Source organism: Calidris pugnax, unplaced genomic scaffold (assembly GCF_001431845.1).
Source record: "Calidris pugnax isolate Ruff unplaced genomic scaffold, ASM143184v1 scaffold54, whole genome shotgun sequence".
Lineage (NCBI taxonomy): Eukaryota > Metazoa > Chordata > Aves > Charadriiformes > Scolopacidae > Calidris > Calidris pugnax.
Window position 1 is genome coordinate 10,431,513 of NW_015090864.1, and position 27,754 is coordinate 10,459,266.

General features: G+C 37.9%; 1 protein-coding gene across 4 annotated transcripts in view; it reads right to left on the reverse strand.

Annotated features, from left to right (window-relative positions):
* LARP4B (La ribonucleoprotein domain family member 4B) overlaps nucleotides 1–27,754 on the reverse strand; it is a 54,845-nt gene that overhangs the window by 17,799 nt on the left and 9,292 nt on the right. For 2 of the 4 annotated variants that reach the window (XM_014945048.1, XM_014945047.1), the window contains exons 1-6: nucleotides 6,534–8,736; nucleotides 4,499–4,646; nucleotides 4,153–4,314; nucleotides 1,912–1,993; nucleotides 883–1,019; nucleotides 258–361 (exon numbers count right to left, since the gene is read on the reverse strand). In XM_014945048.1, coding sequence (XP_014800534.1) covers nucleotides 258–361; nucleotides 883–1,019; nucleotides 1,912–1,993; nucleotides 4,153–4,314; nucleotides 4,499–4,646; nucleotides 6,534–8,633 — 2,733 coding nt within the window. In that variant the 5' untranslated portion in view covers nucleotides 8,634–8,736. The other 2 variants (XM_014945050.1, XM_014945049.1) reach the window with 2 other exon arrangements.

Genomic DNA, 27,754 nt, shown 5'->3' on the forward strand with positions numbered 1-27,754 from the left:
CTACCAAACACAACATTGTCAGTTTTTCAGCCTTCTGCAGAGCTACAGATTTTACTAGTCTTCCTATGACCAACATGCCTCCATCAAATATATTTATTATCCAAACACATGCAATAAACTAACGTTTAGAAACATTGTTAGAAACTATCTAACAATGTAGTAAGAAATGTGACATGCTTATTGAAATCTGGAAGAAATCTAAATTCCAAATCCTAAGGGGGAAAAAAGCATTCTTTACTGAACAATTAAAGACTTACTTCAATGGGGGTAGATTCAGGTACTTCACGTAAAATCACAATACAGCGATTCTGATTTGGCCTAACTTTTTCTCCCTTCTCATCCACTTGGACTAAAGGCAACGCTAAGAGAGAAAAGACAAAAATGTATTTAGCTGTCAGCAATCATAATAGCTTTGCACACCAAAAGATGTGGATACAGTTTTACAATGCAAAACTTTTTGTGCTAAACTTAAAATATTTTTGAATGTTAAGAAACAAGCAGAGGATACTTTCAGTATGAAACTGAGTAGACGTGTTCTTTAAAATCCCCACACTCTTGCTACTCTTCCAGCCCCGAAAAAACCAATTCATGAGCTTTTTCTTCTAAGGCACACATGGAGTCGTGTTCTTTTTTGATTCTTATTTTAGTAGTAATGTCCAGTAGCCTTTTTCTGATAATTTATATTCACAATATTCTCATTTAAACAGATCATTACTCAATAGCTCAAATGTGAAGTAGGTTTGATAAAACTGCAGTCCTATAATTGTGATGGTCTAAAGTGGAAAGTGTTTGCTCTATTTCTTTACGGAAAAAGGATGGCATGAAAATCAGATTACTGGCAATAACCAAAACACTTTCTAGAATTGAGGGACTTTTACTTACATCTCAGCACTTCAACAATCAAATCCATATCAGTACTGAGTTTCTTGACATGATCAAGATTTGCTACTGTCATTATTGGCACATACTGATCACTGTCCATCTGTGATATAAGGTACATGTCACTGGCAAGATTTTCTCTGTTGGGAGAGAGAAAAAAAATGAGGAAATAGCAGTTTTGCCAATAAACTTGAGACAACTCATCACATATTAGAAGGCAGATTCCTATGCTAAATTTATTTTCAGCATTTTCACCAACTCCCCAGTCCATTCACCTATTTCACTTCCTAGAAAACATCAAAATGTCTTTTATTCATGCAACAGTACTGGCATCTTCCTGTTCAGGCAAGACATTACCCCCACAAACACGTGATATTGTTAGGAGTTTATTCCTTCAAATGACCACTGAGTGTAACTGGTTATGCAGGAGTTTAGGGATTAGGAATTGTTCTAGGTTATTAAGACGTGTTTAGGATGTTTTTATCTAGACATAAGCACTGACGATAATTAAGTACAAGCAAACTGTTTCCCTGATCTTGCATCAGTCTGTACTGGAATGCATATGATTCAGAGCCCTTAATTTACTCTTTTTCTTTTTAAAATTGATCCTTAACTTGAAATACAAAGGGATCTACAGATGCACACACAAAAATCATAGTTTGTATCAATGCAAATTTTAAAATTATTAGCTTAAAGAAAGCTTACCAAAAGGCTTAAGCTACTCCATTTTAACTTGCAAAAAACCAGAAAGTCATAAAAATTAATCTGATCTGTAATTGTTTACTGTAACTTCAAAACATTACATTTGACAGTTTATGTTTTAGGCCCAGAAGTTTCATGTAAGCTTTAAGAAGCACATCAATAAGATACTTTGGAATATGTGTGTTATTTCCCCCAAATTCTCATCCTTTCTACTCAGTTTTAAGTGACAGCTGTGAATTAACTTACATCCCAAGTTAGATACTGGATCTTGTTAGTTATCCTCCACTTTGCTACGTTTATGTATATTGCTACGTTTATGTATATACATACCTAGATAAGCAGAATTCCAGTGTTTTTTTCAGTAATTCTCGTAAATCTTCCTGACCTTCTGGCTGCAACTGTTCATTTCCACCTAATAATTAAAATACTTAAGTTTAAATTTGGTTCTGCTATATCTTAATCAAGCCATCATGTCTACTACTGGCTGTATAACCAGTAACAAGTTTTCAAATTTAATACATGTTCACTGTTCAATAAATGATCACCACCCATCAAAATAGCACAGGAACACTTGTTTTTTTAACGACGAAAAAGAAAAACTGTATCTGACTTCCCTTGTTAACCTCTGTTCTCCAAATACATAAAAATTTGAAGCAGTTTTAGAAAAGTAGTTGCAAACACATATCAAGGTAAATACCGAACTGATCTAGCTCATATATTTGTCTTCCAGTCTTAGGATCCTAATTAACCAATTTCTAGCTGACTAAAACCTGACTAATGCATCTAACACAGCAAGAGAGCAATGTAGAGGAGACACTTCGTACTTCTGGCCTCACTTCAAGTTCCCAACACAACAATTCAGAAAATAGAGTTTCAAAAAATGTAATTATGTGAAATATCAGCAGATACCCAATCAATTAGCAACAAATATGAGATTAATTAACAATTTATCGGTTAAGGAGAAATTAATTTTTTTCTTCTACCTGGATGTTTCAAAATTATCAAACGGAAAACACAAATTTCATGTTTCTTTTAATTTAGACCCAATATACTACAGTCAGTTGAGGGTAAACTAATTGTGTCAGTGGGAGAACTGTTTAAAGATCAGAAGTTTAGTGTGGCTTTCAGAGATTTACAAGACATTTAGTAACATGCTACGTAAATTAGGTTTTTTTAAAAAGTATTTCACATCAACTATTACCCTCTATATCTTTCCCTTCTTCAGTAACTTTCATCCTTTTCTTCAGCTCTCTTTAACCTTTCTTCTTCCTAAAGCAACTTCTAATTTTCTCCCACTGTTTTGTCCTTCATATGTTCTATTCTGATACAGATAATGCCAACACCTGAGAAATACACATATCATGTACTAACCACTACTTCCCTTCCCCATCTCCTCTTTCTTCCTTACCCAGAGACCAAAAATGCATGCGTTTTTAAAATAATAATAAATTTAAAAAAAAAAATCAGATTTCAGAGTTGGGACCACCTATGTTATAAATCATCATACATCTGACCTGCTGTTCAGCTGCTTCGCAATGCTATTTGATTCTTGCTAAAAGTTATTTATTTTGAGCACGTAAAGGACATGCTGCCAAGTTCTAACACTAAGGTGAGGAACATTGTTCCCTTCCAGAGTGCGAGGCATCGCTGATATAATTTCCTATTTGCCAGTTAGTTATTATTTAATATTCCCCAATAGTACTTTTAAGTAGAAGGGTCAAAGAGAACTTTCAGTTTTCAACATGAGCAAGGATGATGCCACAACTGTGATTTCAGTCTTTCTTCATTTCCAATATTATGGATGCTGTACTGGTCATTTTTAATACATGTTATAAAAACAGCTAAGCACAATGAACAAGGAGCAGACCTCTCATGAATCTCAAGAAACACCCAGCACATTTTCCTCCTTCCCATCCCTCATCTCAGTTCAAGCAGCAATCCCACATGCATCTTGCAGACCTTCTGTCCCTTTCAGTGAAATACAAGCATGGCTGAATCTCTACACTACTTTCCAGCAGTTTCTTAAAACATGCCATCTGGTACAGACTACAGCTACTAACAGTTGAACTGGAAAAAAACCATGAGAGTTCATTAAAAAAGAATGCAAAGAAGTTAGACTAAACTGTTCTTATTTTAGCATTTCAAATACAAGACTTATCTTTCAACACATTGAGATCACAACCGGAGACACAAATGGTATGTGAGTTTTACCTAACCCAACTGAAAACAAGCAGTTTAGACAGGCAGGTATCTAAATGTAAGTGTCTACACTAGGGACTTCCATTCAGAATAACATTTCAGAAAACAATACTTGGTTACATCCAGAACTTACGACCGATTCTGTGCAGTATCTCATAAGGCCTATACTAAAACAGGAGGAGATTGGTTAACAAATACATCTAAGCCTGACAGCAAAAGTGACAGGATTTTCTGGGGTCTGTTTACTGAGTGCATATGTTGAACAAAAGTGGTGTAGGTTTTTTTTTTTTTTTAATGGATGCTCACTGTTCTGAATCAAAATACGTTTTCTTTTTTTAAACCAAGTCCAAGCAAATATCAGCTTTCTCGTACCTGTCTGGGTGGTTTCATGCATAGACTCATACTCCGAATGATCAAGAGCCAAAGGGTTCATATCTGTCTGGTCTGACACTGAAACAGCTGGTGACGGCTCCTGCAGCTCTGTCAGCACTGCATTCTGATGCTTTTTGTCGCCATCACCGTTGGCATCCAGTCCTGTAGCAGAGACAAACACACTCAAAAAGCATTCTTTCTAAGCACGGTAACATCACAGTTAAAACTACATCTGAAGTTGCTTACATATTTGCATTCGTTTTTTTAACAGGAAATTAGATTTGAGAACATTCTCTACTGAATTTTAGCTTTAGCTTGAGCAACAGCTAGCATTTCTTACTCATACCTTCTTTACAAGAATCTGGAGGTTGGTCAGGTATTTCTTCCCACGTTTTGCTCACGCTACCATCAGTGGCACCACTGGCTTCCAAGTGTAACATATGATTTCCCCACACCTTTGCATTAGGATTTAACTCAGAAACCTTGGTTGACTCCTACAAAAAGAAATGACTTTGATTACGCGCTTTGTGGATGCACAGCGCACATCTGTGCATATGTATGTACAGTTTCACATAACAGCATCAGACGTACAACTCAAGATTAGATTGTCAAGTTCCCTTCCACATCTGAATATATTAACTGAATTCCCATCTCATAATCATTTCAGGTACAAAAATAACTGAATTGTGCAGCACAGAATTCATTTCCCTGATTAAGAATCACCAGAAAAGACCAGCCAAGCAGAGCAAACTACAGAAAACACTTCATTCTTCACCTTTGACAGACTAACCCAATCTGTACTTGCCCGAGACTTCAGTCAGTTCTCTAACACACGTTAACTCAAGGTTGATTATATTGTTATTGTATCTGTTTCTGTGAAATAACAAAAAAAAAAAAATAAGAAAATAAAAAAGCATGGGGGGGTTGGTGGCTATTTGTGGTTTTTTTTTTTATTTATATAAAAAATTAACAGATTTAAGGAAGCCTTATGGAACATTTAAAGCAATGAGATGTACATGACACCTTCTGTCACTACTTCAAGAGATAAACCAAAGCATTAACAAAAATCTAGGTTAGTTTTCCTCTAGGCAGGACAAAAAGGATGAATTAACAGATCCAGTTAAATCATCTTAGGCCAATGTCCTTCAACCTGGACATATATGGTTATTATAATCACTATATAAATTGTTATATTTGTGCTTCAGAGAGATTGCTCTCTGCAGAGCCAACATCTACAATACTTTTTTTTGATAGTAACATGAGACAGTTTTCTCTTGTTTTGCTAATGTTTGAGCAAAATGTATTAAGTTATTCCATACCCAGAATATCTTTGGTGTGTTTTAATGCGATGATTATATTGGGAAAGAGTATTGCTCATGATAACACATACTGAAAAGCTTATTAAAATTTGTTCTGTGAATTTAAAGATGCTAGGAACATTATAGAGTTTAAGGCACTTCAGAACTTCACGAAGCTTTAATTACTCTGAAACATGTGCACTCAGATAGTGATTATCATAGTGCAAAGAAAACACATCCAGAACGTAAAAAGATCTAAGGAATCTCAACCTAAACACATCTACTGACTGACAGAGAAAAGACTTTATAAGAAGTGGAAGTGTTTGACATAACTACTTGAATAGTGAAGATTAAAAGGTGACAAAGTTCCACCAGCTTCCATTTTTAATATAACAAGTTTCCCCAGGAGGCAGCGAATTTAGCCTCTAGGGCACTGGGACTGCGGGCAAGGTTGGAGCAGCTGCTGTAGGGCAGGGGGTGCAGAGAACACCACTAAGTGCCAGCTTGGCTCAGCCAGAAGAGGAGCAGGAGCTGCCACAGGTCGGCTTTGTCTCTCTTGTACTCCAACTGGCCAAGATCCAGTTTACCTCATGCCCCACGCTTCTCCTGCGGCCACTCCTTTCTACAGCACTTCGGAAGATCATCTTTGGAAGTGAGCAAAAGGTTTCCTAATTGCCACTAAGCAAGAACTGTAAGAATTTCAGGAAAGCCACAAACATTTCTTCCTATATGAAGGTAAAGAGCACTATCAACAGTCTGTAGAAAGTTGCCCTTCCACATACTGAAGTGTTCATCTCAAGTTCATCTAGAATTGAGAATCTGCAAGTAAGAGTCTTTGTCCAACATTTAAACTTTCACACAAGGTAAACAGAACAACAACAAAAAAATAATATCAATGTTCAGCAACATTTGAATTAGTACATTCTCTATCGCATTCGGTTTTGCAAAGGAAAGACAGAGTGGTCAGCTCCAGGACAAAATAACATGATAGATTTAACCATCTAATGAAACCACAGTTTGACTTGGCTTATTTCAATTCCTAGCTTCAGCTTAAACATCAAATCACTTCTGCAGAATACTTACAAAGTCATCTTTATCTTGGCATTCCCAAGTACCAATATTTTCTGGTGCTAGCAGCTGATATGGGTATCTTTCCGCTGCATATGAAGCACCTGTTAAATCTTCAGGTTCATTCTGGAAGTTTTCACTAATTATACACAGTCTGTCATTCTTCATGGTATCATTAGAAACTGCATTATTCCATAAAAAGCCCATTAGATATTCACCATTTCCAGCTGGAACAGCATCAGAAAATAGCTGATTTGTCCAATCAGCATTTCCAGTCTGAAGACTGATGAAGTGGGGCCACATTTCAACTTGGGGATTGTGTCTGTCCAGCCCATAGGTGTGCTCTGGGTCACTCGATGGATCCATGGGATCTAAGGCGCGCCGCTCACTGCCACGCTGGAACCCCGCGGCGCCAGGAGAGGCACTCTGTATTTCGTAGGAAGGAGTAGCAGCGTATTTGTCTACCTGCTCTGGGTCAACAAAAACTCCAAGCTCTTTGTTTGAGAGAATCTTGTGATCTGACTGCATCTGTTCCCAACTTGTGGGCAAGTCACACATTTGAGTATTTAATATGTAACCGGTGTTTTTCAGTTCAGTAGTCTCGGCCTCTAACTGCTTTAAATTCCCTGTGGTAAAAGCTTCTAGATTCCCAGTTGACATACTAAAACCAGTGAGGTTCTCCTCCTCTGAGTGGACACTGAAACACTGATTTACTTCACCATCCTGAAGATTACATTCATTTACATCACACACACTTTTTTCAGGGGCTTCTGGTCCTACTTCAGTAAAAGGCCCAACAGAAGCTTGGGTGTTCCTGGCCTCTGGCTCTGGACTGGTATCGTGACCTAACTCGGGCTCTTCCACTGGTTTATCACACACATGAGAATATGAATTTTGACACAATGCAGGTAAACAATTATGCGCTTTATGTAAGAGACTACTGGCATCTTCCAGATTTTTAGTGTCATCTATCAATGTAACACTCTTGTGCGTGTCATTGTCCAAAGCAGCAGGTACAGCGGAGTCAGTGTCCTGATCACGAGTCAAGTCTTTACTGGAATTTAAGATGTTTTTATCACAATCAACAATGTTAGCATCCAGATTCTGTTTTACATTTTCTGCCTTGTTATCAATTGTCTCATTTAGGTGAACTTCAAATTTTATCTGTTCTACAGATTCTACTATATCCCCAGCTATTTTAGCTGGGTCAGTCCCCGCATGCCATTGATTTTCCACTGTGTGGAAGGAATATACGTTCTGTTCCTCCTCTTGTCTACAGTTCATGTCCATTTTATTCATATCCTTATGTTCCACAGACACAGAAGAGACACTGTTTTTATCTGAATTTGAATATTTGCATACTTTACCTTTATTCCCTGGTGGCTCTTGTGAAATCTGAGATTCCAGGCTGTTTTCCTTTACGAGTATTTCTTCTGTGCTTGTGTTATTTAGTTCCTGAGATATCAAAGTGCCATCACTTACCCATGATTGAGTTCTGCTCAAGCTATCAGCTTCCTCAAGCACGTGGCCTTTTAACTCAGTGGTACTCGCACAGACATCTTCCTCCTTGCCACTATGGTTTGCAACTTCAGTTGATGTCTGGTTTTTAGTGGAACCCTTAATTTGAGTTTGAAAATCAGAACCTTCTTCCAAGTTTTCATGCATTTCAGATATATTCAAAGCTTCACAGCTATGCAAAACTGTACCTGTGCATTTCTCTTTATCTTTCAAGAATTCATCTGTAACACTGTGATGTTCACTAGAGTCAGGTGCAGCTGCTTGGCTATCACCATGCATTCTCTGATATGTTCTCTTTTCCACACTCGAGTTTGCTTCGCCTTCTGGCTTTAGGAAGCAGCCATCTTCATCAAGTTTTTCTACATGTTGACTCACCAAAAAAGAATCATTGTCCATTTCATGTAAGCCTAATGTTAATTTAAAGTTACCACTCACATTCTCTTCCCCCTGTTTAGTATTTATTTCCCTTACAACACTTAAGGGATGCCTGCTTAAACCAAATGGTACATTCTCAGAATCGTGACTTCCCTCAGTTTGTCCTGAATTACATACTCCAGTATTTAGCAATGCACTGGAAACACAGTCACTGTGTTTCATGTTTTCTGAATGAGGGCTGTATCGGTCTTCTTCAACAGCATCCACAAATTTAACAGAATCACAAGCTCTATGGAGTGATTCATTCCAACAGACAGCATTACCTACAGTACATACCTTCTCCCGTTGATTCTGAGGGACAACTTCATTGTCTACTTTCACTCTTAAGCCATCTGTTACTGCACTGTCAGTATTTAACCTATGCACTTCACACCCGTTAGCCAGTAAGTTATCATAAGACGACTGAATGTCTATGCTACAATATTCCTTTGTTTCGTTTTTCTGCATGTTTGATCTATCCTCTTCTTTATACTCAAACAGTTCTTTCTGTGAATTAAACTTAGCTTCCACTTGTGCTGATTGCTGCATTGGAAATTCCTCCCCAGTGTCTAGAGGTCGTGCCATGCTGCACATTCCTTCATCAGTAACAGCTGAGTTATCTACGTCTGCAGTCTCTTCATGCACAGTAGCTGCCACCTCTTCATCCCCTTTCAGGTCTTCAGCATCTACGACACAAATACTGTAAAACTCCCTGTCTTTTGTATTTTGTCCGTTGTCTACATCAAGATAGGAAAATGTTGGAGACATCTCTCTATGTGAACCTGAAACTTTCTGTAGGCTGTTACTCTTGCTGTCTTCAACGTTTATTGTTGTTTCACTCTGCCTTGAATGGTCACACGTAACTGCATAATCCTCCAGAAAATTTCTATTTAAGGAAATTTCACCCTGTAAGCCTTTGTCTAAGATGTCTGGTACATTTGTAGTAGAAATTCTATCAAACAAGCAATGCTCTTCTGCAGTTACATTTTCATTATTAATATTACTATTAATATTTTCTGTATTGTTCACGTGCTGACCATTAGTATTGGATTTTTTAGGTGCTCTTTTTTTAATAACCCTATCTTTCTTTTCTTCATTTTTCTGCAGATTTCCATACGTACCAGAGACCTTCAGGAGGTGACTAAAGGAATTAAAGAAGCTGAAAGGTCTGTCATACGTTCTCCTAGAGCTCTCACAGGGAGTATTCTCCATGCTTTTGTATGACGGATATTTTGCCTTTCTGTCCCAGAACCCAGATTTAGAATTTGACTCTGCGCAATCATCGCTATGAACGCCTTCAATGCCGACTATCGCAGCTGCCCCATTAACCGTCCTTCCCACTGTACGCAGATCCTGGCTTTCCACAGTTCCTAAAATTGAAGATAAAGTTTTACTTATCCTCGACTCTGGTGCTTCCTCTTCCACGGATTTTTGTAACAAGCTGGTTTTCTCCTCATTCGTGCTGTTACTCAATTCTTTACTGAAGCAGCAGCCCATGTTTAGTAGTGTCAGAGGAGTCTTCTCATTGCAAATCACCTTCCTCTATACACTAAACTAATTTTCTGCTGCTACTGAGGAGACAAGCCAACACCCAACTGCCAAAAATAGCGCACTTAAAAACCATGCAGGGGTTCACATGTCATTGCCACTCAAAGTCCAAATCCCAGTTGCTGAGCAAAGTTTCGGTATTTCATCATATGCACTGTAATATTCAAGCCAAATAATTTTCCTAATGAGATTACAGTCTGTTTACAAGTATTACCAAGTCTTATGAACTTCCATTGTTTAATTTCCTGAAGAGTTTCCTTCATCCAAATCATTAAAATATTTAAATGACATGTCTCACAGTGTGCATGTGTGCCAAAAAACTGCTTGCCTTCACATTTAATACAACTCTGGCTTTCTATACATGGATAAATGCAATCTGGCTTCACATGTTTAAATCTGATCTGAAGCCCAAACTAGTAGAAGCTATTAGGATCAAACACATTTTGGACTGTTTTCTCCTCCTCCCTTCCCCCAGAGCTGAACCTACACCAAGATTACTTCTTTAGGAAAAACAGGCTAAAGATAGATAAGACCTCATGTATTCCATTGAACAGTCATTGTACGTTATCAGAAGCTAATTCTGTTCCAAGCCTTTTTTTTATTTGTTATCTGCATGAAAAAAAAAAAAAAAAAAATACATAATCCCTCAGTGATTTACAGCACTGCAAGGGGCCTCATGATCATCTAGCCATCTCATGGTACTGTGGCAGGACTAATTGTAATTAACCTCCAAAAAATTTATGTATTCTTTCACAAAGAATCTCTAACAGATTTAATAAGTAGTTTGACTAAATGCTACTTCTTCCAAAAGTCTGTCCCCAGAAAAAGTTTTCTTTGTTGTAGGAAAAAAGATTTCTTTCTGACCTTATGATACATCTTTATACACATGTATTTACATACTGGAAGACTTCTGCTATCTTTTCTGCTCTAAACAGAGTTGTTCTTATTTGCCTTTAAATAACCTTACACCACTCAGACCTACTCTACAATCCATTGTTATTATCTCAAATTTGGATCCCATCCTTCAGGGAGCTCACAGACTGTACCACTACAGCACCACTACTTTGTTACTGAAAAAATAATGAAAACACAGAAGTAAAAGAGTTTAAGGGTCTGTCTTCTCTATTTCAAATGTTCTTTCAGCTGTGCATTGAAATGAGTGCTATTTTTCAATTTGTTGTGCACCTTAAGGCAACTTTAATCAAGATGTACTTGAAGTAGAGTTGTAAGCTAGCTTGGCAACTTGCCTTCATTGTATTCAAGTAGCCGTATAAAGGGGTACTAAGGCTAATTAAAGCAGTTGCCATTCAACTAACTAGTAAGAGATCTATTTTAATTTCTACTGTAAACTATGCTTCCAGGGTAAAGTGTGTTTAACACAGAGATCCATGCTCTAATATTCCACTATCGTTATTTTTTTTTTTGCATGTTTATCATTGTGACTTATTTACAGCTGCTTTCATGGCATGTCACATAAGGTTTAAGATATGATTCAGTCTTATCTATGTTGTCTGTAAGGTCCCTGTCACTGCTGCGCTGCAAAATTTCTGCTTTATTTCCAAAATTCTAAGAAAAAAATTCAGTCTTTACCAGAGAAGCCCACAGTCATTTTTTCCTTTCAATCTCCTTCGCTTACTTCCCTTGTGACAGAAAATCCACTACTGTTAACATAGAAATAAATTAAGCATCAGTTCCTCTTCTTCATATCTACTTGGCAAATTAAGTTAACATCTGTTAAGTCATGAACCAAAGAAGCAAATGGTTTTTTTTTTCTTGTTGTCACCTGAGGATTAAGGAAAAAAATGATGCTGCACTGAACCCAAGGAAGCAGAACAAGGCTGGATTAAGATCAGTAGAAGAAAATATGAAAATAAAAAAAACCTCTTGCTATCCCAAACTGGTCACCATCTCATGATAATAACTTGCAAGTACAAGGTAGTACTGAACAACCGCAGAAGTACTCTAGAAATCCAGATATTTCAACTTTAGCCTGCACGGCAATCACTATTAAGTGATCCTGCAGTAATAATAGTAGAGTTCACATTTAGCAGCATAAAACAGACTAGAGGTGAACGTCTCTTCCTTATACAGTGTGAAATGCTTCCATTTGCTTCTCTGAAGCTTTTGCAAGGTATTTGAACATTTGAGTCATTTCTTATCCTATGTCTTTTTATAATTATTTTGTGTGACTCAAAAAGAGCAAAGCTCTAATATAGCTGCCAATGTAGCTCTTCTCCCCAGACAAGTATTCTGCTTACAGGACAAACGAGTCACAAAAAAAAAAAATCTGCTTTAGATTCTTAAGCACAGGTTATCATAGTTATCATATACTGAAATGCCATATAAATTTAAACACCATAGATAGACTCAGATATGTATACATGACAGAACCATATAGGCTAACTTTCTTTCAAGAGAAGCCTCCTGTTCACCACTAATCCTATGACCATTAAAAAAAAATAAAAAAAATTGCTGAACTGGCTGGGGAATGCATTCCCTCCTCAGCAAGTCCACTTTGAAACTGCGAAGTAAGAAAAGAGGAAGACTACCCTGCCCCCCTCTCCCCAGCTCATCCAATATGTGAAGCCTCAAAGTGCCTGCAGATATATTGTTGTTAAGGATAGGAAGTCTGATGCATCATTGCTGCCATCTGCTGCATTTTTTTTAATTCTCCCAGGGGACAAAGTTATTCAACATACTTGGATCCAGACTTAAAACTATGCCAAGTCACTCCTCTCTTTAGTGTTCCCTGGAACCAAGAACAGGGAAAGGGGGAGGGGAGTTACTTAGAATAGTTTTTTTGAAGAAAGGCCGCAAGCAAATAATTCAACTATTTTTAATGTCAGCATAAAGTCACAGTACTACTTGCAAAGTTTACAACTATTAAGAAAACTCCCTCATCAAGTAAACAAATAGCAAGATTTTTCCTTCTGTGATTTTGCCATTACTAACTACGTGCCTTCTAGAGAGGGACTAAGTGCCTTTAAGAGACGAACCAGGGCAAAGTCCACTTTTCCAGTGCCTTAACAAGCACTTCTGCTATCAACTAATGGGGAGAAAATGGGTGAAGCAGTTCAGGCAAGCAGAAACTTCTTCCAGTTTTCCCATACCCTTCTCCTTACGTACAAAGGCACATTTTGTACTCATTCCTTTGGTTTTATCTAAGAATTCCAGGGATAACTTCTATTTTTAAGCACCTATAGTGCACATTCATTAAGTCACATTTCTCAATACTGTTCAATGCAAGACTACCATTAAAAAAAACAACAGTAACTTGAATTTAAGCAGAAAATACCACACTGTTGTCACGCTACATCATCTGAGGTTGGCTGTTTAACTTCCCAGACTCAGTAAGTCTTAGAAACCTCCTGGCTAAGGTAAACACCACCACCTGACTTGAACAGCACTTCAACAGAACTTGTGCTCCATCACTTCAGAGCCCAGCTCAACTGGGGGTGGGTTTTATTTATTTTGGTTTTGTTCCTTTATATATTTTGGCTGCAATATATTACTCATCTACTCAAAGCCTAAATAGGGTTTCCCTCTGCATGAAACAAAACTGCTCTGAAGCAGCACTTTCAGAACCTGAACAGGATTTTTGTTTGGGGTTTTTTTTGTTGTTTTTGTTTTGTGGTTTGTTTTTTTTTTTTAAAGTATTTTAGTCCCATGTCCTGCACACACCTACACAGAAGGCAAGAAGTCAACATGCTTATTAACAGGGGTATACCTCCCCATCTACTTTCATTTCTACACGTTCCTATTCTTTGTCAAGGAGTAAGGGTTTAGCCCTTATATAGTCCAGACCTAAGTCTGAAAATATAGTCTAGCTTTAAAGTTACAATATCACAAGTTAAAACAGTCCTTACAACCTTCTGACGTTTAACTTCATTTATCCTTTTTCTATAATGAAGCAATGCAAGCATAACAAGTCCTGAAGAAACAGTGATTGTCTGGCTCCCAGGCCATACCTGATGCCACCATGCCCACGGCCAGGTAACAGGAAAGAGAAGAGCAGCACCACTACTGTAGGTTTTTTGGACACAGCCGATCAGATTGCTTAACTTTCCCTCTGATATATTCAGGTCAAATGGACTGTTAATAGTCTAAATACACATTTAAATCAATTAAACATTAGATTAGAAGTCCTCTACAGATGCAGAACTACTCGGCACTTTTCTTATGAACTAAATTTACAATAATGTGACAGAAAGAGCAAACACCAAGCAGTGTTTCATGATGCTGATACCGTACATGTTCAGTTTAAGGTCTAATCCTCCCATCTCTCGTTTAAAGCTATTCATGATCTCTTGAATTATTAAATATCACCTATGGGTTACACAAACTGCTACTTAACTCTTAATTGGCACATACTGCATGTAGTACTACTGTGTATTGCCACATATATATGCTATACTGAATTTTCACTGAACTCTTACACAGGTTCCTACATTAAACTAGTAAATCTAATTTCCTCAGTCCCTTTTCATTCTATGAGGCTTATTCTTGACGGATTTTTCAAACAACAAAACCAAGCAGCTCTAAGCCCGAGACATCCTTCCATATTTCCTCCTATGAACAACATTTTAGGAAGTACAATTAAGTTCCATCTTAAGTTTTCTGACTTGCTAGCTATTTTTCTTGTGCTTAGAACCAACAATATGATCAAAAGCATTGAAAAAAGCAGCACATTGGTGTGAATTCCCATTCACAGAGGCCCATTTCAGCACCTGATAAGTATTGAACTAGAGAGAGAACAGGTGATGCGCATCTTGCAATCAGTCAGCAAGTTTCAACAGCCCCATGGTAATATTCTCCACTGGAACATACTGACTTTCACAGAACCTGTTGCAGCTTGATGGCAAGAATCCCTTAGAAGTTAATTCCAAACTTCCAGATCAGGTCTTGGATTCAGCCAGCCAAGGAAAGAAAATTCTTTGGTCCTTGGAAAGTGCTCTGAGAGGTCACATATTTAAATGTGGGCATGGCAGGGGAAGAGTTTAGGATCAATGAGCAAGGAAAAAGACTGTGCCTTTAGCACTAAAGGTTAGTTAAATCCTGTCTGGCAGAGACAGGTCATATCAGCTACCTCCAGCATAGTCCTCTTCTCTAGCAGCAAGGTGTTACTGATTGAAAAGGAAATAGAAGTGAGTCAAAGGGAGTGAAACACTTCTTACCTACTGACTTTATTGGGTCCAGTCTAACAAGGGCTTTCTCAAAAAGAATAACCTCAATCAGAATACAAAAAAAATCCAACAACAGATGTCACCTCAAGTGACAAAGTCCATCACTAGGTTAAAAAAAAAAGCCAGAAATACTAGCATATCAAAGCTAGGAATTTGCTAGTATCCTCTAAATTATCTACCTCCAATTTGTAGGTGTAAACTACTATTAACAAGAAATTTACCAGGATCCTTAAGTTGCCAATTTCCTTCAATTGACTTGTCTGCAAAACTACTGAAATTCTGCTGTTAAATACTACTAAAATCAGCCAAATTCAAGAGGAGCTGTTGTTGGCCATGAATAGTTCTTGGCTTGTGATCAATCTACATTAGGCATTAAACAGCATATAGTTTTATAGCTACTTCAAGGCAGAAAAAATTACTTTGACTCCCTCACCATGAGGTAAAGCCTTTGAAAACTGTTAGTAAGAAAGTGACCTCTATACTGTTAACAGAAGCAATCCTGGAAAGTGATTTCTGAAGGGTTCCATCACAACATCAAAACTTTCATTTTAGTTCGGTCACTACTGACTATCTGTTCAACGTTACAACATGCGTTTTATTCCTGCCAAAGAAAACAGACTGACTAAAGTCATAATTATGAAAATTTATTTATTGTTAATCTTTAAAGATATAATGAAAAAACCTTTATACAATCACTTCAGAATTAAGACTAACATATAGGGAGTTACTTCTCCAGGGTCTACAGAGGTGCATCAAAAGTTCCAGTAGAAAGTCTACAACTTTCCTCCTGAAGTGCCACGAAAGCACTCTGACTAGGTATCACCAGATTGTAGAACAGCATAGCCAAAATAGCTAGGGAATGTAATTCTGCACATTTCTTCCAAGTCTGTAAAAACAGATTCCTAAAAATCTTACTAGATACCACAGCAGTATGGCCCCATACTAAATACACACTGAAGCAGGGATCATCACAGACACGAATCTATACCTTTACATAATCTGGCCCTCTGATCTCAAAATAATTAAGAGACACATGAAACAGCAGGTGATTTTCAGTTAATCTGAAGCTTGTACTTGCTAAATGCAATTGAGTCAGGACTTCAGAAGTTTTTCTCCTTCCTATCACATTTTTTGAATGATTAAAGTGATTTTAGATGAAATTATTTTAATTTGCGAACTTCTTCCTGCACTCCATGAAGTTTTTCTCAAACTCTATAGCCTTGTTCCCAAAACTTGCAAGCGAAGCCCTGAAGCACTGGCAAAACATACACAAATGTGCCATTATGGAGGGACCATCTTGAAAATAACACTTTTAACAGCATATATTGGCAATGATTCTCGTACCACAAAATGACATATTGACGTTGTGCTTGTAAGAGTATGATACTGATATAACTTAAAGCTTATTAAGCAACAGGACTCATCTTTTGAAATAAAATATTCAAGGGGAAAGCTTTAATCTCAAAAGAATTAGTTATTTGAAATGCACCATTATAAGACTATGGATACATTCCAAGATATCTAAACTGACATTAGTCTCCTCTACTAAGGGAGCAGACAGATTTTCTGAAATGGAAAGAAATGTTTATTCTCTTTCTTCAAGTACAAAAGAGCAGAGATTAAGATTTAGATCCAACGTTATATGTAGTTTTATAAACATTCTAGTATGCCAAATTAAAAGAACTTCACATCAATGTGAAGACTAATCAAACCACCTTTAATCCTACTGCACCTGTTGAAAGTGCATTGAGAGTTCCAAGCTTTCGAAACAAAATCTGAAGGAGTCTCTTACTCAAGCTTACACACTGGTTTCTTGGAATTACTGCCCTGAATACGGGAAAAAAAATTAAAATCACAACAGCTCAACTTTCAAAAGTATGGCACTAAAGTGGGTTCAACTTTTTCCTCTACAGTCAGATATACAAGATTAACATCCAAGAAAGCTAAACCAGAGCAGAAAAGAGCCCAGAATAAAATAAAAAAAAAAAAAAAAAAGGTGTAGGGGCGCAGGGGGAACCAATCAAACAAACACACACCCCAGCTTGCTTAGCAAAGAAAAGCACAAGTTCAGAGTGTTTTTCAACATCATCCTTAGTGTTTAGTGCAAGTTAAGTCAAAGCAGCAAGCACTTGCTGCCTAGCACAGCACAGGCCAAGTGCCCAGAAGAACATGCACTGGAACTAAACCCTTCAAGATGTCCCAAGTGGAAACATTCATCTCCATATACAGTTTTCACAAATGAAAATATAATGTTATGAGTAGAGCTTACACACAAATCAAGTACTGAAGACGTATGTAACATTTACTGCAACTTATATGCACACAGTACTATTTGCCATATGATCTGCCAAAAGCATCCCATAAAGCAGCTCGCTGGATCCTGCACAGTAGCACAGCAGCCGCAGCACGTGCCATTTGGCAGAACTGACTGAGCAAAATTCCTGTTACAGAAAGCAATTTCCTCTTTGTATGGGTTTGTACTTTTTTTTCCTATTAGAGATACATGCCAAGTGCATTTCCTGCATTTTCCTCACATGTTGATGCGTGAGCTAGAACCCAACTCAAGATTGGTAATACTATTCCTGCATAGCCTAAAAAGCCCTGTACCTTAAATGAGTACAAACTGTTGTAACTTGCAGTTTAATTAAATCCGCTGTAGGGCTGAAGAAAAGCTAAGTTGAGGCTCCTACTCGGTTTGGAGAATTAGCCACCTTCAACAGCTCTGTTCTAGCACTTGATGTTGCAATGCTATCAGCCCACTGGCTTCTAAAACGCTCCGCGATAAAATTTTGATTAAGTCATAGAAAAATAAACAAAAAACTGTTTCATGCAAGACTTATACGAGGGGAATATGTAACCATAATACTTACTAGATGAGAACCGTCTTTAACTTCTTGTACTTGCTGCACCTGCGGTTCAGCCACAACTTTAGTGTCCTGATCAGAAGTCATGAGCTGTCTGCTTTTTGGCTGCTCAGAGAGAACTTTACTGGTCACCTTTGTAAGCTGCGGAAACAGGGAGACAAAAGATTCTGTAAGCGGTTGTTGAAATTCCTGAGAACTCCCAGCCATTCCAGACATGCCATGCCCCTTCAGACCAAATGTCCAAAGAAGTTCCACACACCATGATCAGGATTAGGCGTCTGGAGAAGACGCTGGGGCAGAAGGAGAGGATAAAGCCATCTTGCAGACACACTCAGCTCCCCGTCGCCGGCTGCCCGGGGAGCAGACAACACTTGCCACGGCACCGGGCAGGGAAATTCCACTGGGAAAGTTTCACTTGATTCTCACCTTAATTACTCAGATTGGTTTTCAAACCAGGACTTCTTCATACCACCTGGTAGACTGACTTAACTTATTAAGACCCATTTAGTCACAAACCAACCTTTGTCTTCTACAACTACTATGACAGTCAATCTTTGCAAGTTTGAAGAAACATGTTACAACAGTTCTGCCAGATTAGTAACGCTCAACAAGTTGCTCTGCTCCACCATCCTAAAAGGCTATTTTGTTTGATTAGACAAGTAGAAAACTGAGTAGAGTTGAAAGTCTGACAGCGACTTCACTTTGAAATTTGAGGCTATTATTTAATACTGTTATTATAAAAAACACCTGGTCTTAAAAAACTAGAAAAGCTCATTTAAAGCATAAAGTCTCAGAAGTAAACATTGGGTTGTAAAATCAAGGTAATTTTTTAAAAATTTTTCTTTTCTAAAAGGACTATGAGCAAGTTGTAATATGCTTTTTGAGTTACTTATTCACCCAGAAATTCCAGTACTCCACCTGCAATAAAGTGTGAGAGAAACTTATTGCCCTCAAGTTGGTGACACTGAACTTCGGGCTGAGATTCTCTATGATCTCCTTAAAAAAAAAAAAGTACAGATTTGCAGCACACGGAAGGTACCCATGTGATTCCATTCTTTAGCAGCGTAAGTTCCTTTTAGGGTATCTTGACTCCCAAAGACTGGAGTTAAAATGTATTTCTTTCAGTCTATGGCATTATGGCCATGGAATCTCCTCCGCGCTGTATTTTGAAATGGACAAAAGCAAAGACCTTTCATACAACTGACAGAATAAATTCCACAATTTTCAAATAAAATTATGACATTCCCCAGTTCAAGCATCTGTATTATGGGATTATGCAGAGGGTATTTTGCACACAAAGTTGAAGAAACAAATATACTGACATCCCTGCCGGGACAAAATATTCAGCTTAGATGAACAGTTGCTTATTGCTTCACACTACCAATGTAAAGTCAGCATGAAAAACGTATTTTTAAAGAAATACATGTACTGTGTCGCTGTTCTATTCCCTAAAGGTTTTTTTTCCATAGCACCCTACCTCTCATCTTGGAATAGAAACTATTTAAGTAAGGGATAAATGACACAGACAAAAAACAACACAGAAAAACAAACCAAAACAAAATATACTGCCCATCACATACAGTGTTACACACGCATAAACATACACAAGAGTCTACATGGCAGAAAGTCTGAAATTCATTCAGGATGTTTGCATTTTATTTAAAAAACAAACAAAAATCATCCTCAGTATGAAAGCAATTTTTCAAAAGCAAGTATTAAACAGCTATACCCTGTGTTGCTCAAACCCACGCATGGGAAACTATATGCACGTTGAGACTGCAGAAGGTGTCTAAGCTTCTTGGAGAATGTTTCTGTTAATATTCTTTAAAGAAATTGGTTTTAGCCTTTTAAATTTTTGAATTAATATTTTTCTTAAAAGAGCACAAGACTTCTTGCACAGTTCCTGGTTGCTGTATATAATCTCCACCACTGTTCATACTAACCTTGACCATGCACATTAGCCCAGATTCACAAGCTAAACGCTACTTTACAGGAAGACAAATGTCTTTCAGTCAGCAATGATGACATTTCAGCATTTTGATCCTCAAATCAATGCCAAGGTACTTCTTTGCATCCCTCTGTCACCTGTTTATCTTACACATTCCCAATTCCCTTCTAGGATCAGCCTGTCCCCAGTCATGCTGCAATATCTTCCATCCTCCGGTACGTTGTGTTAGCACCAGTACTTTGCATATCTATGGATTGTGGAAGGAAAACAGCTAAGATCACGTGAGTCTAACAAACAAGAGTAAAGTTCCACTACACATATGTCCTTTAAAGCATTTGCTGACTGGCCATCAAGCACAAAATATTCAGCTAAATCATTAATTTCAGCGGAGGGTAGACAAGTTGTTAGCCAACTTGATAGATAACACATGACTGGAATGTGCACACTGCAACTTCAAATTTCTTGGGCAAGCCACCAGCAATCAGAGCAGCACATCACTCTACTGCTTTTCACAAGTCCTTTAGATGAGGTTACACAAGATGCTTATCACAGGCCAGGTCTGGATTGAAGCTCTAGGTAACTTTGTTTGCATTGCTGAGGCTAATAATCTATTCTCATGAGTTACAGATTTTTTTTTTGTGATACACACTGCACTAAATCCACATCTTGTGATCAGATTATTTTTAATAATTTCATATATTTCATTTGCATTTTGAACATTAAGGATCAAGATGGCTCTCAAAACAAGTGATAGTACTACAATATTACTGTTAAAAGAGGATAGTCGACCTGCCTTCTAAGTCCCATGCTTTTAACATTGATTAGCTTTTGCCCTTGTGCAAATGAATAAGCCATACTGAAAGTCCCCAAGGCAGAAGGGGTTTCCTTGCAATGTTCTTCACTTAGTATGTCACACTGCTACAAGTTCCCAGGATGTCAGGTGCTCTGCTGCAAAATCCCATCTGTTGCAATATTCAAAATGACTTCATGTGCAGGGCCGTTCTGGAAAGTTAGTTGCCATCAAGTTTTCCACCACAGAGTTACCACTTACCAGTCTCTTAAAGCACAAAACCTGTATGACAGCAGACTTCCATGACTGTCACATCAGATAATACAGCATTGGTGGAAAAAGCAGTGTTGTTTCAGGGAGAGAAACAATAATGACCACAAAACGTTTAAGGCTCTTCACAGGATGTGTTTTAGCATGCTTTTCATTATTATTGATACATATACACAAGCTTATTTAGAAGAACCACAATCGATACCTGGTAGTCCTAGAAACTACAGATAAGGATTGATGGTTTGAAGACAGTTTATCCTCTTTTGATGCTAGTTCAATAGCCAAATTAGCAAGCAAGTTAAATGTGGCATTTTAATGCAGCGGTAAAAATTATCATCAAATTAAAGAGTTAACTTGCTCACCACTTTAAAAGATACACTGAATTGCTGATCGGTAAACCATATCTTTGCATAAATACACCTGCAGTGTAGGAGGACTACCTGTAAGTAGGAGGATGCTGAAGAGAACGGCAGACCTGGTTGGGACAGGGGCAGCAATACCTACTGTGGAACATTGAGCCATCAGGTGTAGACTGCAATTTTTTTCCATCCAAATTGTTTAAAAAAAACAAACCACAAGAATAGAACTTGAGAAGCACACAATCTCTTAAATAAGCTTTTAAATAGGATTTCTAGTCTATAGCAAGCAGATTCACCAAAACCAGCTGTCTTCCACATATTATGCCTAGTCACATAGTGTACAGAATGGCCTGCATTTATGAGTTGATTTAGAAGAACATAATTATAAAATGTTAATATTATAATAGTTTCAGTTTTGTAAATGCATATAGTAAATTCTTATTTTTCCTTCTCACTTGCCATTTGGTCATCATACAGTAATTTTGACAAGTGCAGCAACTTCAGATCTATTACATCAAGAGCAAAGTTACTCTCAAGACAAGCAAGTATTAATTCCACAACTAACTAATCCAAGAAAAACTGCATGGATTTTTGAAGCTTATCAAAAGCAGTTTGAACTTGGTTTTTAAGTAGGCAAGACACTAATCCCCCCACAAGTTTAAAATACAGGTAAAAGCATGTTTCTTTAGAAGCCACACAACATTCAATACTGAAGTCTTTATTGTCCCCAGAACTGTAACACAGTGCTCAGTCTGCTAAATCAGGAACTGCAACAGGAAGGGGATGAGGGCTTTAGTACAGTTGTTTTCTCATTAGAATGAGGATGATGGGGGCAGTAACTCTTTATTTGTACAGACCTGTCCCTGTGGGCACCTGGTCAGCAGTGGTTAATCTGAGGAGTTACAAGAACATTCTCAGGATGGACTGAGACCTCCTGGCTGAGAAACACAGACAGCATGTGTTCCAGCCTACTGCTTTCCCTCCAAAACATCCACAACCACCTTCACAAATAAAAAGTCACGGGATTTGATTATTTGTTTTGTGGGTTTTTGTTTTTTGTTTTGTTTGGTGTTTTGGGGTTTTTTTTGTTTTTTTTTTTAAGTTGACAACATGATTCATTACTGGCAAATATTTTCAAATGTGTCTTGTTATAAGAATTCCATCATTTCAGAAGATACCAGACAGAAACCAGCAGTGGTCCATGAGATGACTACAGGGATAAGCACCCACAACACATGATCCACGCTTGTCTGGGTGCCAAGCCAAGCAGAGCTGGGACAGCTCTCATCCAAAACCCGCACGTGTGTGTCATTGTGGTGCCAACATCAAGCTAACCTTTACACTGCATTTTAGTTCAGGTTCAGTTAGCTTATAGTACTGGCAGAGTTAATGTTCAACTAGCTGAAGATATACATATATATACAGACTGTATCCACATACACCACAGCCTTGCAAACAGCTTGGAAGAGACATCTACTCGACTGTCGTACAGCCAAAAAAATCACTGCTGCTCCCACCAACCCCCCCAAAACCTTTCTCCTGTGTAGCCCCCGATCCTCCCACCTCTGCTTTCATTAGAAGTAGTCTCTAATTTTTCTAATTCATATTCAAAGCGTGCTTTTATGCAGTCTGCTTTGCTGTCTAGTTACAAGAGTATGAGTAGCAGCGTGCGTTCTCTCAATCAAACCAGTCAGATAGATCTGTTATTTAAAAACACGCAAAACCCCAAACAATGCTCTAGGGCTGAGATCTTGCCTGCCAACTTTCAGCCCAGAGTAATCAGCCCTTAAAAAGAGATTTACAAATGCAAGTGCTGACAACTAACTTTCACACTGCAAACAGCAACACCATAAAACAAAAAAAGCTCACTGGAATAAAAGATCTTTTCATTTCTCTTCCAGCAAGCACAAACAAAAATAGATTTGAGTTTGGCTTTGTGTAGAACTCTTCCTAGCAAACATTTTAGAAACTTTAAACACAGATTAAGATAAACTTTTCACAAGGCTAACACAGAAATACACTTCCAGTAACATGAGAAAGCCTAAAATGTTTTCAAAACAGAAGGGCACCGCTTAACATAAGCCTCACAGCAAACTTCAGTTGCAGGCCAGGAACTCTCTTGCTGCTCTCAGAGATAATGCCGTTTCTCACCACTTTTCAGGCCCTTGTGTATCCAGCAGGATGATGCCAGCCCAGCAGAAGTAATCAGAGCTACCACTGACTTCAACTGCCGAATGCACCACATAGTTAATATGAGAAATAACAGATGCCTCTTCCGAAAGTATGCTATTCATTTAATACATTAATTCCTGTTTAAACAAAGTTTACCTTTCTTTATTACCTTCACAAGTGTTTTGAAGACCCAAGGCATATGTAATATGTCAAGAGTTAATCTTGTTCTCAGTCCAGGTAAAGCTGCTAACTCAGATATAGGATAATTAAGCTTATAGAGCTTCATCTCAAAAAACTGACAAATCCAAATCCTGAAGGGCTGCAAATTCCCCTCCGGTCTTGGTGTTATGAGCAGTGATACAAACTAGAGCTTGCAATTTTAATCAGATGGCTGTTTCAGAAGACTTTCAAAGAACAATTTCAGCTGTTCATGTAAGAGTTGAACCGTTATCCTGCTGCATGGGCCACACGTTACCATTCTGTAGATGAATAACCGTTCACCATTCTGTAGATGAATAACTGTAGAAAGCTGTATCCTTTTGATACAGAAAGCCTGTGACAGAACTCAGGGGTTTCCATCTTCCCTTTCAAAGCAGGAAATCACTCTCTTTACAGAGCAGATGTGACAAGCAATCTATCATTCAAAGGATGGCATTATTTAAAAGAAAACATACTGTAAAGTGGTTACATTACCACAGACGACAAAATAGCTGTGAACAAGAAAAAATAAACCTAACAAACTTAAAAAGCACATTGTTGGTGGCCATCTCTGCAGACATCACTGTGCCTACGTCAGTTGTAAACTCCCTATTACACAACAGCAATTTAAAAGCTGACATGACAAATACTTAATCACAGCATGTGTCTACAGAAGTTAAATACTGAATACGCTACTATTTTTAAAAATCGTCACAAGGCTATGAACTTGTTTAACTACTAATTAGCTAAACAGTTGGGGAAAAGTTGAAAGTTTCACCTCTGGAGCTTAGTCTGACCCAGACATTTATCAAAGTCTGCCAGACGAAAGTTTCAAAACATAGATGCATCCAGCATGTGTGCCAGCACAGAGGCTAGAAAGTTAGATTTTGAAAAACCCCAGAAAAGGGCTGTTTGATTTTTTTTCATTTTCCTTCCTGGCAAGAAAAGGCCCAGAATGACAAAACTTTTTGGTTCATGAAGAAGAACACAGACATAAGCCCCAGGGGCAAACCCTCAACAGCACACTTAGAAGGTGCAGTGCATTTTAAAACCCACATGGCACCCATGTGTCAGTAAGAAATGCTCTGTGTCAAAAGACCATCTAAACCTTAACACTGCATGTTTTCAACATTCTGCAAAAGAAAACACCAGCTCAAATGGTTTAGAGCTGCTGCATCTACCTCACAAGCTTTTTTAAAAAAAAACTTCTGTTCTTCATATGGCTGATAGCCTCCAAAACTGTTCTGCAATTCCGTTAATTATCTCTTCAGACTTAGCCTCTCCTTTAAGTATGGCTGAGATGTCAAGAGAAACAGCAAACCTTCCTATTTGAAGGGAATGCAGCATTTCCTTATTTAAAGATCTATGAAACATTTCTGCACTAGGCATCACGAGCAATTTGCAACTCCATCATTTACTGAGCCTTCCAACTCACACAAACTGCACACCAAAACTGATTAGTCTGCAAGTACAGAAATTCAGATCATTAGAGTAATTAGCTGTCCAAGAGATACCAAGCAATAAGTTACTAAACAAAGAAGATAAAAACCCAAAAGAAATCTGATAGTGGTAAATGATAAGTACTCTATACAGAGGTACATGAAATGCTCTTTCAGTCAAGAGCAAGAAAAATAGGAAGGGCATAAAGTTACAGCCTTATTCACTCACCTAATCTCTAACAGGAAGAAAGATCTTCATAGTACACAGAAGATAACAGGATGAGTCCTACCAACAAATAATCCTGATTATCTTTTTTATGTCTAGGCTTTTACGCATTGTATTTTAAATATAGATGCTTAAAATAAAAGGAAGCCTTTTCATTCTATTGAGAGGTCTCACACAATTTCTGCAGTCCTCCGCACACCAAGAGGAGAACTTTTATGTGCAGGTACTATCTGATGCACACTCAAACATCACTCAAGAAACAGACTAATAAGCCTGTGGATCACATCCTCCTCAGTAACACAATGCAGGAATTGTTTAATAGTATATAATCTAAAAATATCTTACTATTTAGGAATGCTAGGAGTGCCTACCAAAACAGGAATAACCCACTGGGAAGAAATTTTTGTGCCTGATAACAGTATCATGTGCCTTGAAGACAAGCGTGATTTTGTCATGAGCAGTTTTCAGTTTGCTTACAGCTTGTTCTCAGTTTTCAAATCTGAAGCAGCGCTCTCCTGACTGCAGGCTGAAGCACATAACATTAAGAAACCCAACTCATTAATTAACAAGGGTTGCTTCATGTAGCACATCCATCACAAAGCCACAAGCTTGTTTTCCTCGCTGTAAGTGGACTAACAGCACACACCCTGCAGGTTATCCATAAAGATGTACATTTAATTTCTATTATAACTATCCTGTCAGATAAGATATTCTTTTATCAGATGATTTCAAAAGGTACTAAACTGTTAATTAAAATAAACCCTTCACTTCCATTTGTGCATTATCTGAGCAACCCCTCAAATAGCAAAATTAAAGTTAACAGCTCAGCCAAACCATGACAATTGTGAAATGAAAGGTGGGATGCTACCTTAATATAAAGCATCTATAATCCTAATTCTCCACAACCCTATCCTCTCTCAAAAAGTTGTTTTATCTAGTTGAATGTAGAATCAGAAATTCCATATTCATCACTAAGGCCTATAAAAAGCAGAAAATATCTCACACTGGAGGAAAAAGGTCTTTTATCTTTCTCAGGAAAGACGTAAGGAATTTGCCACTCAAGCACATCAGGGAAGTACCTCAAAATACTACCATTTTCCACTAAAATACTCCGTCACTTGCCCTCAGTTAGGTTCATAAGCATTTGACCTCCCTACCCCCCAGCCCTAGTGTCTCTTTTTATTTTTCAGGAAAGAAAACATCACCAGCAAGAACTAAATTGGAATAAATTTGAACAATATTTTTTCTACAATCAGTTAAACAGAGAACTACACAGTACCTGCTTGCACACACACTTTACTTCTGTGCCCAGCAGAAGAGTAGTAGAGGAGAGAGTACCCAAGCTGAACCAGTGCCACTAATCCTTCCTTCCTGTTCTCCAGGAAACTATGAGCAAAGTTCTACAAACCAAGTCCTGCGGTACCGAGTCAAACTTAAGAAGTCAAGAGCACAATACTCTGCTGCTGCTGTTACTCTTGCCTACAAAGCATCACATTCCTACTGCAAGACAAAAAGAAAAAAAAACCAAACAAAAAAAACAAAACAGAAAAAGAAGACAGTAACATACCCGCAGGACTTTCACAAGAGAAATCCCAGCAGAATGTTTATACTGAATTAAAGAATGAAAGAACAGTCAATGCAAACCATTGCTCTTTTGCATTGAAAAAAACCAGAAAACCAATTAAGCCTGAACATCGGGCAGCAATGCTTCAAAGTACCTACAGAAGGACAAGCTTGGAGTTCCAGACTGCACAGCATTTCGCATCTGCCTCTGCTTCCAAGCTGTGTCATAGAGAGTACATTTGTTTAATGACCCTAACCATAGAAGGAGACTAACTTTCCATACAATCCTCTAAAATAAGCCAGCCTAAATAACGACCAAGTATAAAACCCCCAAGTTTATGCCCAACACAGGTTGACAAAAATTGCAGAATGTGATGTAAGCTCCCCTACTTCTGCAAGATTTTTAAAAATTAAAAAAACTGATGAGGCTTTCATCAGAGCACAGACATCATATATTATACTAACCCACTGCTCACAATAATATCTTATAATGCTCCTGTCCACCTGCATTTACCTGTTATGCTTCACTAACCTACGAGGCAACAGTCTGCGCTTGCAGTGGCCAGTGCAGCAGGATTCTGATCTGCAAATAAGTCACAGCTGAGGTAATGCAAATAAGAGCGTTGGTATTTTTACTAATATACATCACTTTAACAACTAAAATTATTTACCTACTACACAAATATTAACTCTAGACCCTCTGATGTAATCTTTGATAGGCTAATTGCATTTTTCTCTGAAAGT